At 37.7% G+C, this 16,498-nt stretch overlaps 1 protein-coding gene across 1 annotated transcript in view; it reads left to right on the top strand.

Annotated features, from left to right (window-relative positions):
- Positions 1–4,275, top strand: part of LOC131051011 (solanesyl-diphosphate synthase 2, chloroplastic) — a 139,934-nt gene extending 135,659 nt beyond the window's left edge. The window contains exons 5-6 of the mRNA XM_057985349.2: positions 3,212–3,339; positions 3,506–4,275. Coding sequence (XP_057841332.1) covers positions 3,212–3,339; positions 3,506–4,054 — 677 coding nt within the window. The 3' untranslated portion in view covers positions 4,055–4,275. The remainder of the gene's footprint in view (positions 1–3,211; positions 3,340–3,505) is intronic.
- The last annotated feature ends 12,223 nt before the right edge of the window (positions 4,276–16,498 follow it).

Below are 16,498 nucleotides of genomic sequence, written 5' to 3' on the forward strand. Positions count from 1 at the left end.
GTGCTTTAGAGCATCCTCTGCCACTTAAGACCCAGTGGAAACACTTGAGGTGTGTTCCTCTTGGCTCCATGCCTTTTAAACACATGCATTCACACATAAGGAATGCATTATATCTAGTCTTACACTTAGACTGGATTGCCCTAGGTGCAAGTTTGGCAATTTCGGTCACTCAAGACAATGATAGACCTTCCAGGTGTATCTAAGCTTCATTCTAACCAAATTTGTCTGAGATAACAGAGGTGCAGGCTAGGGGATGTTTAGCCACTTTGAAGGCTAAATTTTACATGTAGGGTGCTTCATTCAGTTACTCATGCCATCTAACACTCCCTTCAACTAACATGGGCGCTTAATTCAATTTCTTCTGTCACTAAACACTTTACTTAACCCTTCCACCGGCATATTTTTTCTTGAATGCCAGTTTAACTGCCTGAGGTGCACACTTGACTCTTTGTTGTCACTTATCTGCTGTCAGGACTCTCTTCTAGGTGTGCTTTGCATCTCTTCATAAGGCCTTGACAAGATCTCATCAGGCGTGCTTCTTGTTCATGTTTGACACCAAAGATTGATCAGATCTCTCTTCTTTCCCTTGAAACTTGACAGCCTCCTGAGGCGCTCCAACATGAGTGTTTCTGTTGAAATGTAGCTAGATCGAATCTCTAGCGTAATTAATTTTAATGTGGCCCTTGGCCTTAAAATTAATGGTATTGATATAATTAGGGCTGAGCCCCAATTTGGATAGCTTGTAATTGGGTTGGGCTCAAATAGATATCAATGTAACTTGTGTATGTTAAGGGCAGGCCTTATTTGGGCGCTCAACTTATGTAACTTATAATGGTTATGGGGTAAGACCTATTCATTGTGTAACATGTAATTCAATAGGTCGGGACCTATTGAATATGTAACTTGTATTTAACCTAGACCTATTCTTCTTGGCGGGAATATTGACAAGACCAACCTAAGGCAATTTGGAGGGCCAGCGTTACATATATATGTGATGTAAACTTCATTGTTCTAACACTAAATTCAGCGAATATCCTCTATCTTCATCAAGTAGCGAATTGCCTTCTCTAATCAGCAAATTATCTTCAGTGATCAGCGAATCTCATTTAGAAGACAGCGACCATACGTAAGGATAGCGAATCAGTATTAGAAGTCAGCGAACTTGATTGGAAGATCAGCGAACATAACCTAAAGACAGCGAACTTGATTGATAGGACAGCGAATTTGATTAGATGCACAGTAGAGGCAGCAAATATCATCACTGTGACAGTGAACCAAACTTCAGTCTGTCATCCTTTGTGTGACAACAACATCAGTACTTCAGATAAGTTTATCGCTGTTGTATGTTCTAGGTTACTGTGCTGTTTGCTTCAAGTGTGAAGCTCATTGTAAATTCAATTGGTTATTGCCTAATCAAGATCTGAGAATTGCTGTTGGGTTTTTCACCTACAAGAGGGAGGTTTTCCCAGGGTACTGCTGTGCTGTTCTTGTGTTGTTTATGTGTGTTATGCGTATGATTTACTTTGCATTCTAATTTTCTGTTCTATATTGCTAATCTGATTGCTAAAACTTACATGATGTTGAGACATGGACCAGCTAGGACTCGAACCTAGGACCTTCCATACACTGCTGGAGTGCTCTACCACTGAGCTACTGGCCCCTCTTGGACCAGTCCATTGTTGGTCCGGGTGTGGCTTACTTCTAACACCAATAGCCCATCTTAAGCCACACCTCTCGTGTGCTTGGGGCTCCTAGCTTGGACCTGGCTCTGATACCATGTGGAGACATGGACCTGCTAGGACTCGAACCTAGGACCTTCCATACACTGCTGGAGTGCTCTACCACTGAGCTACTTTGCAGTTCTACAAACAGCTAGCCATGCTTTCCTTCTCCTGTGATTGTCCTTCGACATATCCTGTTTCTGCACATGAACTTATCAATGAACAAAAACAACTTCGAAGACAAGAAATCTTGCTTATGGACTGAGTATGCAAGATAGGAGATGAACGATAAATGACACTCTCAGCTCTCATACTTAATGCTTTGACATGACTTGGAAACACCAGAAAATGATGTTCAGAAGATGAGTTTCCTATAGCTGTAACATGGTACAGTGAGATTGTATGTGTACCATGCATCTGAGCTAGAGGTTTCCTTGCAGCATCTGAGGCTTGAAGGTGAAATAATTGTTGTCTGAATATCTTGAATTGTTAGTTTAACAATTTTTGTGCATCTGCTTAAAAAATCATATGCCCTCCAATGTTTACAGATATGCTAACAAAATTTTAATTTAATAGTAATCAATTTATTAAAGAATATAATGTTTTTATGGGTGAAAGTTATGTTGGTGTCTTTTCATGGTTCACTGCTATATGACATAATATTGATAGTATGCACAGAATGGTTTACAGTGTCACTGCTAACACTCCAGAATGTCTTGGAAATAAATCTCAGTTGTGTGAGATACATCTCATACTCAACTAGGCCATGTAACAATGTCAGAAGAACAGTTCATTCAATAGGTTCTTTGAGCCACCTTGAAGCTTCATTAGATGGAACATTAGTTTATCCATAGCAAAATATTGAAAATGTTAGGAAATATTGGTTACAGATGACCCCGAAATAAATCTCAGTTGTGTGAGATACATCTCATACTCAACTAGGCCATGTAACAATGTCAGAAGAACAGTTCATTCAATAGGTTCTTTGAGCCACCTTGAAGCTTCATTAGATGGAACATTAGTTTATCCATAGCAAAATATTGAAAATGTTAGGAAATATTGGTTACAGATGACCCAACTCATGAAAACAAGTGCTGCCTACCTAGAACTTTTTGGCCTAAAATGTTGATCTTTCCATTAGAAAATGACAAATAGTAGTTTATCTGCAAGGAACTTAATGGCTTATTTCTTAGATCACATAATTTTGGTGTGCATTTCCCATTGAATGCACTAGCACAGATGCTAGTTAATTATTTCCAAGATTGGATCTTAAAACTTCTTCGGAAGTGTAATTTTTTTGCATGGTAGTCATTTGGAAGCAAGATAGAGCCTTTCATTGGGTCTAGTTTAAGATAAGTATGTTATGAATCAAAATGCTGTAACCTTTAGCAAAATGTAAAAGAAACTATGGCATATGCCAGCTTCAACAGACAAAAAATAAAACTTGTAATCTTTTCATCCCTTACAATAAAATGCTCCTTGTTCTGCAGGAAAACAAACTATACACCAACTCTATGGCACTCGAGTTGCAGTGTTGGCAGGAGATTTCATGTTTGCTCAATCATCATGGTATCTAGCCAATTTGGAAAATATTGAAGTTATCAAGCTCATAAGTCAGGTATCTAAGAAAGCTTATGCCAGTAGTCAGCATTCTTACATCATGCAAAGTCTATTCTCTGGTTGAATTCAACATATGGTGGTAGATACTATTTTATTATCTTGAAGGAAAACATGGCGTTGAATGTGCTTAGGCTTTGGATAATTGGTTTGACTGATTGTCACAGGTGATTAAAGACTTTGCAAGTGGTGAAATAAAGCAAGCTTCAAACCTTTTTGATTGTGATATTTCTCTTCAAGATTATTTGGACAAAAGTTATTACAAGACTGCATCCTTGATTGCAGCAAGTACAAAGTCTGCAGCAATATTCAGTGGTGTTAGCTCTAGTATATGTGAGGAAATGTATAATTATGGTATGAATCTTGGCATAGCTTTCCAAATAGTGGATGATATTCTTGATTTCACACAGTCAACAGAACAATTAGGCAAGCCATCTGCAAGTGATTTAGCGAAAGGAAATCTGACAGCTCCCGTTCTCTTTGCACTTGAGAAAGAGCCAAAACTAAGAGAAATAATTGACTCTGAATTCATTGAGGAAGGTTCCTTGAATGTTGCTATTGATTTGGTTTACCGAGGTGGTGGCATTGAGAGGTCTCAGTCTCTTGCCAAACAGAAAGGTGACCAAGCTATAGAAAATCTCCAGTGTCTTCCTCCAAGTACCTTGAGATCTTCACTTGAGGGTATGGTCAAATATGTACTAGAGAGAATTGACTAGAATGATTCCTTGGCTTTGGAGCATTGCTATTTACCTCTAAAAAAGTTAATTATTGGAATCCAGGAACCTGAATAAATAACTTGGTTGATTCAAATAAGTTTCCATCCCATATGTATAACTCTGCTGCAGACTTTGTTGTTCTGCAGCAATTGTAATAACAGTTCAATGCTGTCCTATTGTGTAAGAATATATCAAATGTCAGCCAAGGCTTAAAAGTTCAAGTGTACTCTTGAGATCTACACCTTTTTTTCTTAATATCTCAGATAGTTTACATTTACAATTCAAACAAGCATCTTAGCCAACTGATACCCATACTTTGCTCCTTTTGAGCAATAAAATACTCATCTCCCGAAGAGTGTTAAGAGCACTTACATTTAGATAACAACTTTCAAAATTACTATTAGAAGCCAAACAATGGAAGATCAAGACCACTTAGATTCCACCTTAAATGTTACTTTGGGGATTTGAACTTGGGTCTCCACAATGAGAATCGAATGCTTTAAACACTTGATCTAAACCTCTTGGACAGATCTATGATTTTAACATTTTGAGAAATTCTTAAACTGTTTTAGTGGTTCTTGCAAGAGAGCTTGATGTTTTAGTAATGTTACCCAATATTAGATCAGATTTATCATTTGCCAATAAGAATGGATATATGATTGCTTATACAATATAAATCCCCAAAAAAGCAGAGTGAAAATATCAAACATATTGTTTAACTCAGCTCATACTATATTAGTCTAATAGAATATGAGAGATAAATATTTTGGTGATGGTTGCCCCTCAAATGTATAATAAAGTTAATAAAATATAAACCCCCAAATAAGCAGAGTGAAAATATCAAACATATTGTCTAAATCAGCTATTAACATATTAGTCTAATAGAATATGAGAGATAAACATTTTGGTGATGAGTCTAATGTTGCCCCTCAAATGTATAATAAAGTTACTAAAATAGGCAATTTAGTAGAGGGCTTCTCAACATTATTGACATAAGGTTAGATGTTCAAATGGGATTCTCTATATAAATTAACCTTAAACTAAATTAATTACTTTCACCATATTTCTAATATTCATTAACAAGTTGCAATGTTAGCAATGCCTTTGGTGTGGGAGCATTGCTCAATTTGTGTTGGGATCTTAACTTGTAAAATATCAGCAAGATAGGTTAAATGACACAATGCTAAGAAAACAGCTTCAAATGTACTTATATTAATCACAATAATTACATGTCTTTTTGAGGGGGCAACCTCCTTAACAATGATGCTCTAGTACAATATATGATTCTGAGATGATATACGTTTTATTTCAACATCAATATGAAGTCCTCACAAGGAATGATTCATCAATTACAACCAATGTCAGATAAATCTACACAATGTATTAATTTTAATTTTAATGGTTAACAATACTATTTTAACCCATGGTCATCTATAATTAGGAGATGATGGATAATGGCACATATTTTAAACAGAGCTTGCATTTGCAAATTCGTTTCTAGCTCATCCTTCCAAAATAAAACAAATGGGTTTTGGAATCTTGGAGGTCTCTCATTGAGGGCAGGATAAAATTGTTAAATGGTAGAGCTCGATTAACCATAGGCAAACCATCACTGTTGCCTTCCCAACCATAGACAATAGACTCCTATTGTCACCCTCGAGCCCTTGAATATTCGATTTGTTGTGTTGATTCGCTCTTCTCTTTTTAAAATGAATGTAATGTGTATCCTTTGAAGTAACAAACAACAACATCCTTTTATACATATCGATAGGATATATCTCCAAAGGATGTGACCCTCCTAAATGCAAAGTCGGCCACAAATAGATGTTATTTTATATTCATGTTAAGTGCCCCTTCACAAGTCGACACCAATGACTAGATATAAATTATATCAAAATTAACTCATCTACAATAAAGGAATAGCCAACGGCTATATGAGTTTATTGTTGATTGTTGCTAGAAGTATGAGGCACGTGGCTATACATCAACACTCCCTCTTAGCTAGGGAGGAATACTTCCAGATAACCAAGGTCATGGTGTCTCTTAACATGACACCCACAATGGCTACACCAATATGTGGAAGGAGCTTATCACAGAGTCACTCAATGTGATATTGTCCATCATGGCTAAAATACAAATAATCGAAACACCAAATATGTAAGTCCGATAGGCCATTCATATATTTCGTCTCAGTTAGTTGGCTAGTAGGATTACTACCGACACTATGTCACCAACATGTTTACTCCCTCTTAGCTAGGAAGAATCCTACTAGATGTCTACAAGTCACATCACCTCATCGTGATGACTAACACAATGACTACATTCATGTGAATGAAAGAAGCTTATCATCTCATCGTGATATCATATCACCTCATTGTGATATTTGACCACAATGGCTACTCCCATATCTGGAAAGGAAAGATATCACCTCACCATGATATCAACCATCATGGCTTATCCATAGATATCACCTCACATGATATCCACCATTATGGCTTATATATAGATATAACCTCACGTAATATCCACCATTATGGCTTATCCATAGATATCACCTCACGAGATATCAACCATTATTGTGAGATCGTCACCTCACAATGATGGTAAGATGCACAAGTGTTCATCATTGTGAGATCGTCACCTCACAATCATATTCACCATGGCTGATCCAGAGGGTAAACACACAAGTACAAGAAAATCATCACAGACTCTCTCATGTGATGTTGTCATGGCGTCAGACACATGACATCCACCATGGCTACTCCCAAAGGGTGGATCCACCATACCTACTTGCAGAGAAGAATGCACTAACAAGGGCTTGCACCTCAATCTTCTCTCGTAGAGAAGAATGCATTAACCAAATCTTCAAGACGATGAGACTCCCTTTGAACTTGAAATGTCTGGCTCCCCCTGAAGCTGAAATGCCAGGTTCCCTCTTGAAGCTAATATCAGCCTTTTGACCTCCTTGTCCAAGGTTGCCTCTGATGAAATATCAAACTCCCTTTGAATGTTGATTCCTCTTCTTTGAAGAAACAGATTGTAATGGCAATCTGTATAGGTTCTCCCTCTGCAAGAGATGTCTTCAATTATGTGCCACCAACTTAGTCCCATGGTTGCAAGCCATCAACCAAGCTCTTCAATTCCATCCCTATCGAGGTGAAAATCACTCTTACATTCACCTCGTACCAGAATGAATCCCCCTCTCCAAGGTACTTCTGCATGAACTCCGAGCCAACAATGCGAATGAAATCAACAGTGGTGTGGTGAGCAACGACCTTGGCCAACATGGTCTTACCAGTGCTCGGCGGTCTGTAGAGTAGCATGTCGCGGGGAGGATCAATGCCACATTGTTGACAGAACCGCTGCAAAATATTTCCAATGAGGGTTTAGGAAGCCTTGGAATGAGCCTTGCATACTTTGTGTCTTCTGTGATAATCCTTTGCAACGGTGAATCTATTTTGCAATTGTCTACTTGGGATGACGAATATGAGGTGATGGCAGAGCTAGATCTGAACAACTTGTTGTTCTTTTAATTACTGTCATCACCATATGAGCTCCCCCCGAGCTTCAACGTAAGGTTTTCGACATCTTCTTCTTCATAAGACTGTTTTCTTTTATAATATGGTGTTGTTCTTTGAGGTTTCAATATTGTATCATTTGGATGGACCTTTCCATATGATGACTCATAATCTATACCTACTCTAACCTTTTGATCCTGCTCCGCAAAATATTCTCTATTAACATCACTCTTTGGAAAAGCATTATTCATGTTAATGGCCAAAGTCGTATCCCGAACTTGGACAAGTAATCCATACTCAAGATTTTGGTCAAGGATTTCTTCTGCATCAAACTCTTGAGTCTCACAATTCAACAAAAACCCCCAAATGAATGTCTGATGCAAGGCAACAAGAGCTCTTTCCCATGATAAAGAGACCAGCCAAGGATGCCAAAGTTACATATTCCTTATTGACAGTGGCTGATAGATGCCAGAATGGAATCGATACAAGAGTCAGTGTTTGCGTTGGGAGGAGCAAGACATTAACATATCCACAGATTTATTCCAGAATGCAAAGTCTTCGATATCCTCTCCCGACGACTTCAAGAGCGGACCCAGAGGTAGAGATCAACACTCGCTCTAGATGAAGGCAACATAGAATGACTATCGTCTCCATTCAGAGATATATTCACAAAAAATACCCGAACAAACTCAAGCAACACCTAAATCATAATACTGTGCAAGAGACTCGCAATAGGCATAGAAATAAGATTGTGGCTTCCAATTTTTGTAGATACTCACAACGGTAACTGTTGCATTCTTCCAGCAGCGGCCATGAACTAGGGTCCAAACTCATTTTGAGAAACGACCTCACAGAATGAAAGAAATAAGAAGTTATTCAGTCATAAAGACAAGTTGTGAAACCAAAACCCTTTCACACAACAACACGATTTGGGATCTCTACTTATGCCATGAAAATGTCTCGTTTGAATGCATTGGGAATCGCACCACAATATGCATAAAGGAGGACTCATGTTCTCTTTTCAGTTGTAACATGTCATTATCACACGATATGCATAAAACGACTTCAGGGAAAGACCAGTCACTTAAAACTTCATCTATATGCAACAACAAAATATTCTTTGCTGCTCTCCACTACAGAAAGAATGGCAGAACATATTTGCCACTACGACAATTGATATACGTAGCGGTAATCATCGTATAAAATGTGCATTGTTGCAGTCATGGACCATGCTCAACCATGACAAGCGCATATTTTTTCTCATGAAGGATTCTAAATGGTGGATCACAAGCTTTCGATCAGTCTATCATGTCTTCTATCCCATTGGTTTGATGTAGGCTCACACCTCTCACACTCACACAAGAACAAGAACTAAAAGAGGAATATCTGACAAACTTCTTTTCTCTTCATAGGCAAGGAATCGATCCGGCTCTGATACCATGTTAAATGGTAGAGCTCGATTAATCACAGGCAAACCATCATTGTTGCCTTCCCAACCACAGACAATAGACTCTTATTATCACCCCCGAGCCCTTGAATATTCGATCTGCTACATTGAATCACTCTTCTCTTTTTAAAATGAATGTAATGTGTATCCTTTGAAGTAACAAACAACAATATCCTTTTATACATATTGATAGGATATATCTCCACAAGATGCGACCCTCCTAGATGCAAAGCCGGCCAAAAACAGATGTTATTTTATATTCACGTTAAGTGCCCCTTCACAAGTCAACACCAATGACTAGATATAAATTATATTGAAATTAACTCATCTACAATAAAGGAATAGCCAACGGCTATATGAGTTTATTGTTGATCGCTACTGGAAGTATGAGGCCCACGGCTATACATCAACAAAAATTATATCCTTGTGCTAGAGGATTTTTCATTGCATCCTTCCTATCGAAAGATGATAGGAAGTGGGTAGTGGAGGGTGGGGTTTGGATGTGGGGACAACACTACCTCTCACTCAGTTTGTGGTTTTCCTCCAACCCTTAACATAATCCATAAGTATCATGCTTACTTGGGTTAGACTACTTAATCTCCCTCTCTAATTTTGAGAAGTTTCTTGTTTTGAATCTATTGGCAATGCTCTTGGTTGTTTTTTACAACAAGATGTAGTATTATAATGCTTTGACTATACTACCTATGCTCATTATCTTGTAGACATTGACACCTCTAAAGATTTGCTTGGGGATATTGTCCTACTTGTTGGGGACAAACTGTGGACTTAGACACTCAAATTGAGGGTCTTCCCTTTTGTTGTAGGAGATGCTTCATTACACGACAACTTGTTTTAGAATGCCCTCGTTCTCACCATGAGAAGAGTGAGGTGACTTGAGATAGGAATTCCCTCCATGACAATTTGACTATCGATGATTTTGATTCTAATGATGTTGAGTCCTTGGTGGCCCCCTCCCTTGGGGAATGTCAAGACTTTAGAGATTTCTCTTGATGGTTTGTATTCTCAAGGCCTAGTAATGTCCACTCTACCTTTGGACCTTTTGTTGCTAGGTGCTTAGTCTTTTGTTATTGCTCCTTTGAAGGTTTCAATGCAACATTTTCTTCCTCATTTTGCAACTATGAGGGCTCCATTTAGGTATTCAATTGAGGACAGCCCTCCCATAATGTTAAAAGATTGTCATTGATGTCAAGTACTTAAGTGTAAATGTTGTCATAGAATACAATCATCATCAGTGGCACATCTAAAGAAATGTTAGATCAAGACAAGTTGGACAGCTTCTATAGATATGGCTGACTATGTGGACGATCAGTTTTGAAGAAAAAATGATCATACTTTATTTGTTAAATTAATCTAAAGTCAACTACTTAATCAAAGCATTAGCCATTCATATGCACACTAAATTATGATAAAAAAGTAGAGATTAGTATGTGAGAAGATGGTTGAGTGTAAAATTAATAGCAATGACTTCATGAAATCATATACAAAGATCTGTATTTAAATCATGATTTAAGCATAGTCGACTTCCTTAAAAGACAAACCCGATTACAGTTAATAAGTCAACGGTTTGTTATTAATAAATGTGTTAGGGAAGGGGTGCAATTATTAACACAAAGCAAAAAAGAGCAATTTGTTATTAATAAATGTGTTAGGGAAGGGGTGCGATTATTAACACAAAGCAAAAAGAGCAATTATACTGAAGAGGTGTGAGTTAATAAGTAACTTAAACATCAATAACATTATAAAGGCTGCTAGAGACCTCATTAACACTTTTGAGAAAAGTTTCATATCTCATATTTACCGTGAAGCTAATGGTTCTGCTGACTGGGCAGCCAATGTGGCTGTCAATCAAGATGAATTGATTACTTGGAAGGGAGAACAGGGCCTCCAAGAGGATGTCAGATTAATCATTTTTAAGGATCGATACAATAGCACCCTAAAGATCAGTAATGGTCAAAATAATAATGAAACGGAGTAAAAGGAGTGGTTCGAGCTATTCTAATATTGTCAGTACCAGTTTCCAGATTCTGGAAACTATCAGCAGAACCCAGTTTCTGGAAATTATCAGCAGAATCTAGACTCTGGAAACTATCAGCAAAACCCACTTTCTGGAAATTATCAGCAAAATCCAGACTCTGGAAACTATCAGCAGAACCCAGTTTCTGGAAATTATCAGCAAAATCCAAATTCTGGAAACTATCAACAGAACCCAGACTCTGGAAACTATCAATAGAATTCAGATTCTGGAAACTATCAGCATTGGCGAAGGGAAGTCTACAACAGATTATGTGGAGGATATTATCAAAACTATTGCTAGAGCTGAAAATATGAGAGAATCCAACCTCAGATTTGAGCAAATTGAGAAAGATCTGATTGAGAGGAAAGCTAATGCCAATGCTATGGATCAAACAATGATGGAAACTGTCAATAAAGTTAGCAAAATTGAGGAATGGCTTAAAATTATCGCCAAGGAAAGCTTAAACATTTTGAAGGCCTCTGCTGGCAAAACCAAAACCCTCATCAGCAATTTGGAGGAGAAGGATACCCTGGAAATTGACCCTGACACTGAAGGAACAAGAGATTTTCAAGGACCCAGAACAAGAACTAGTGGTAAAAAGAAGGAGAAGAAGCCAAATAAGGACTTATTTGAACTTAAAGCTGCTCTGGCCAACTACAACCAGCTGATGATTAAGGCGGAGGACCTCCTGAAGGCCTTATAATTGTGCAGTGTTATCTTTGGTTTCTTCATTTTGTTGTTTCTGCCCTCTGCTGCCCTTTCTGTTTACTGGCTTTATTGCCAGTCTTTGTTTTAGTTGCTCTTACTTGGTTTGGATTCTCTTTGATGATCCTATTTAATCTCCTTTGTTAAAGGTTTCGGGTCCTTAAAACCTATTTTTCCTATTAATCAGAACAACAATTTTTATGTAATATGATTATTAAAAAGGCAACAAACCTTGTGAAGGAAGTGCCTATAATCAGCAGGTTACAAATGCACTTAATAAAGTGATGCAATTAAATATTAGAAAGATATGTCTACTCAATGAAATAATTATTCAAAAGGGTAAAACCCTTTGATGTAAAGGTATATATATGTAAATTGCAAATGGAGTTTGATGTGTGTGTGTTGTGTAAGTGTGAAGACAAGATAGATATACACAATAGATTGAGTGAGAATTGTATAAGAATATCATTTTAAAATTCAGAAGTAGATTGTGAAGTATTGGGGAAAATTCAAATACAATGAAAGAGCAACTTCATAGCAGATTGAGAAGCAAGTTTTCGGGTAGATTCTGTTGATGTTGTAGCGGTGGGAGTCTCCCTATCTCATTCGCCATCTACAAAAATTAAATTAATTATACTAAGGAGACCGACTTTGTGAAAGTCGACCACCCTTGTGAAGAGACATATGGTGTCATTGAGGGTTGACCCTTTGTGAAAGGGTGCCTCCCTCATATATATATAGAAGATGCAAACTCATTCTCTCATCCATTGATTTTTTATTAAAGAAAAATTCATGCAAAGAGAAGATCGAATAACAGAGTAGTTCGAATACAAAGAGGAGCAAATCAATTTATGTCAAGAGCAGTTTATATATTATGTACAACATATCGATCTTGTGAAGAAGGCCAATCAGATTTGTTCTTGTGCGATTTGCTTCAAGGAGTGAAGCAACATATATTGGCCATGTATCTTGCCCTTTTGTACAACATTATTGTTAGACATATTTGATATATAAAGAAGACATTTATTGTTGGGTTTTTCTCCCTCGAGTAGGAGGGTTTTCCCAAGGTATCTTGGTGTGTTCATTATTCATTGTGTTGATTTTTCTAATTGTTATTAATCTAATCATAAAAACAACATGGTATGAGAGCTAGGTTAAGAAATCTTGATCAGATTGTGGGCGATATTTACCTTGGACCTGATGTTTCTTGTCTTTACGAGCTGGTGACTTCACATCAGAGGCAAACAACGACTTCATCTCTGCAAGCATAGAAAATTGGTTGGCAATTCAACATCAACATTAACAAGCGATCACATTTTATATGTTGCGACTTCAATTAGTTCACTATTTGACAACGAATGTGTCTACATATTTGTCGATTGCATATAGGGATGATGACTTCAAGCTTTTGATCAGCAATTTTTCATTTGAAGGGTGGAGACTGATATCAAGGTGGCGACTCTGAACCATCACCATGGTAAATTAGCATGGGAGACTTTCACACGATCATGATCTATTATTATTCTTCAACCAAGTTTGAATTGTGTGCACATGGCGATTTTGAGGACAACGAATTCATCTCTTATCGCAACAAAAGAATTACATCAATAGCCTCTTCACAACGACTCTATCCCCAAGGGTCCAACAATTCAATTCTAATGAGCAAATTTGTTGTCAAACAACAATTCATGTTGTGATTAAGGCAATATTGAAACCCTCTCAATGCGATATTGATTAGAGCTATGACAAGTTTATGATTTGAGGGCGATTTTGATTTGGGATCATCGACCAGTGAATTTTGTGAAGGCAATTATCTATTCAAGGGTTCGATCTGAGTGTATTTCCTCGATGACCACCATGATCAACATACATAGCGATTTCATTGGGTATATTCATCACCACTTGCAACGAATTTCACAATGGTCACATGATGAACATGAACTATTGTAGATGACATTGGTGACGGATGTGAGGTCTGTCGCATAGTCTTTATGCAATGAGGTTCATCTTTGATTGTCCTCATCATCCGAACATCATAGAGCTTGTTGCACCTGTATAGCAATTCTAAGTGGGTTGCAGCTGAAAAAGGAGTGCATCGATAAATTTGAATGGTCAACGACCATATTCAAATTTACCCGGCCACCACTACAAATTCTGAGACATGGGCCTGTGATGATCAAGTCATGAACCTGTAGAAGGAAGGTTGTGGACTAATCTAAGCACAAGAGCAATGAATTATATTGAGTATAGTGATTAGCATTTATCAAAACCTTTAAAGAGATAAGTATTCCTTGCTTGTATCTTTGGAATCACTTTTTCTGGGCTGAAATTCAATTTATCTAACATCGATTATTTGGATCATGTGATTAGAGGAGGTCGTGGTTTCTTTTTGTGGTGATCGCTGACATAAAATCTCTTGGTGATACTATTCACTCATTGCAAGTTGTTTCATGCTAGTTGTGAATATTTTTGAGTGTGACTCAGAAATGAAAGGAGAACTACAATCTCGATTGTGATTGGTTGGTCACATCGATTCCATTCTCTATGTGCATGGACTGTGATGGTGCCTTGAGAGGCCTGGTTCTATACTGAATATGTTGGCTGCATAATGTGTGAGAAATATGAGTTGATCAGATTATCTTTTGTGTTGAGATTAGTACTTCCGAGAGCAGTAAAGATGAAAGAAAGATATTTCAGAATCAACGAAGATAAGTCCTATTATTTCTTTAATTGATCTTTCAATGATATTTGCTACACAGTTCACTTGTAGTTTGATTTCTTTTATATAAACTATTATTAATCCTTTTAAAATGTAGGTTGGATTGAGAAGCAAATGAATAATGAATTAATTATCTGAGATTGCTCAAGGAATTCAAGGGAGGAAGAGATTGAGGCATCCTGTGAGGAAGCATTGTAGGTTGAAGACTAGAGACACAACTTGCTGCCATAAAGATGAGTTGGTGATACATAACTATAGACATCTCTCAAGGGCACAAGGTCGGGTCTGGCTTGGATGGAGAGTTTGCATTAGCAAGAAGATGAAGATTCTAAAAATATCACTTCAGATTGTCATTGTGATCAGTTACTTCAAGAGGAGTTAAATGCCGAGGTTTCAAGGCTCGAGTTGGGAGCATGTCCGTGAAAAGAATTAAGGTTCTGAGATGGAGGGGAAGTTCACTTCCAGAGCATTTCTTTGCAATATTTGAGGCAGGGAGCAAGAGGGAGTTTTGTGATTTACTGAGAAGAAGTGAAGGTTACTGTGTTGCAAGGCAAAGTGCTAAGACCTTGGAAGACCTCTTCAATGACAAATAACAGAATTGCACAGGATAGTCAATCTGGATTTGACATTGGTATCTCCACAAACCTATTCTGAATAGAGTGATCTGGGATGGGGTCGAGGAGGACAATCCTGAACTCTCTATAGTGCTAGAGGTGCGCACTGGAAATCATTTCTCTAAGGCAAGCATTGCAGGCAATCTTGGACAAGGAGGTCAAAAGGTTGATGCAAGTCCTTGGAGCTTCAGAGGGAGTTACATCATCATGAAGATTTGTGTTAATGCATCTTTCTCTGTGAGAGAGAAATTTGAGGTGAAAGCCCTTGTTAATGCATTCTTCTCCGTAAGAGAAGTTTGAGGTGCAAGCCCTTGTTAATGCATTCTTCTATGTTAGGGAGAAGTTTGAGGTGCAAGCCATTTTTAATGCATTCTTCTCTAGGAGGGAGAAGTTTGGGGTGAAAGCCCTTGTTACACCCTCTGGGAGTAGCCATGGTAGATCCACCCTCTAGAAGTAGCCATGGTGGATGTCATGTTGATAGACTCCATGACTTAGCACTTGTGTTTATTCATCCTCTGGGAGTAGCTATGGTGAGCATCATAATGAGAGGACAACATCATGTTGAGTGACTTCGTGATGGGCACTTGTGTTCATATGCATTTCCATACATGGGAGTAGCCATGATGGATGTCATCATGTCGAGTACTGTGATGAATCGTGTTCCACCCTCTGGGAGTAGCCATGGTGGATGTCATTTAATGACTATATTATTAACAATGATTCCTCCCTAGCTAAGAGGGAGTGTTGATGTTGTAGTGGCGGGAGTCTCCTTGTCTCCTTAGCCGTCTACAAAAATTAAATTAATTATACTAAGGAGGCCAACTTTGTGAAAGTCGGCCACCCTTGTGAAGAGACATATGGTGTCATTGAGGGTCGACCCTTTGTGAAAGGGTTCCTCCCTCATATATATATAGAAGATGCAAACTCATTCTCTCATCCATCAATTTTTAATTAAAGAACAATTCATAAAAAGATCAGATCGAATAGCAGAGTAGTTTGAATACAAAGAGGAGCAGACCAATTTATGTGAAGAGCAACTTATATATTATCTACAATAGATTGATCTTATGAAGAAGGCCAATCAGATTTGTTCTTGTGCGATTTTGTTCAAGGAGTGAAGCAACATATATTAGGCCTGTATAATGCCCTTTTATACAACATTATTGCTAGACATATTTGATATATAAAGAAGACATTTATTCCTGAGCTTTTCTCCCTCGAGTAGGAGGATTTTCCCAAGGTATCTTGGTGTGTTCATTGTTCATTGTGTTGATTTTTCTAATTGCTATTAATCTGATCATAAAAACAACAGATTAAAAGTTAATACAAGAGAAAATTTATAGAATAATTTGTGAAGATCAAGATCATCCATCATCAGTTGTAGAAGCAACAAAAACAAGGTGGAA

Source organism: Cryptomeria japonica, chromosome 6 (assembly GCF_030272615.1).
Source record: "Cryptomeria japonica chromosome 6, Sugi_1.0, whole genome shotgun sequence".
In the NCBI taxonomy this organism is placed as follows: Eukaryota; Viridiplantae; Streptophyta; class Pinopsida; order Cupressales; family Cupressaceae; genus Cryptomeria; species Cryptomeria japonica.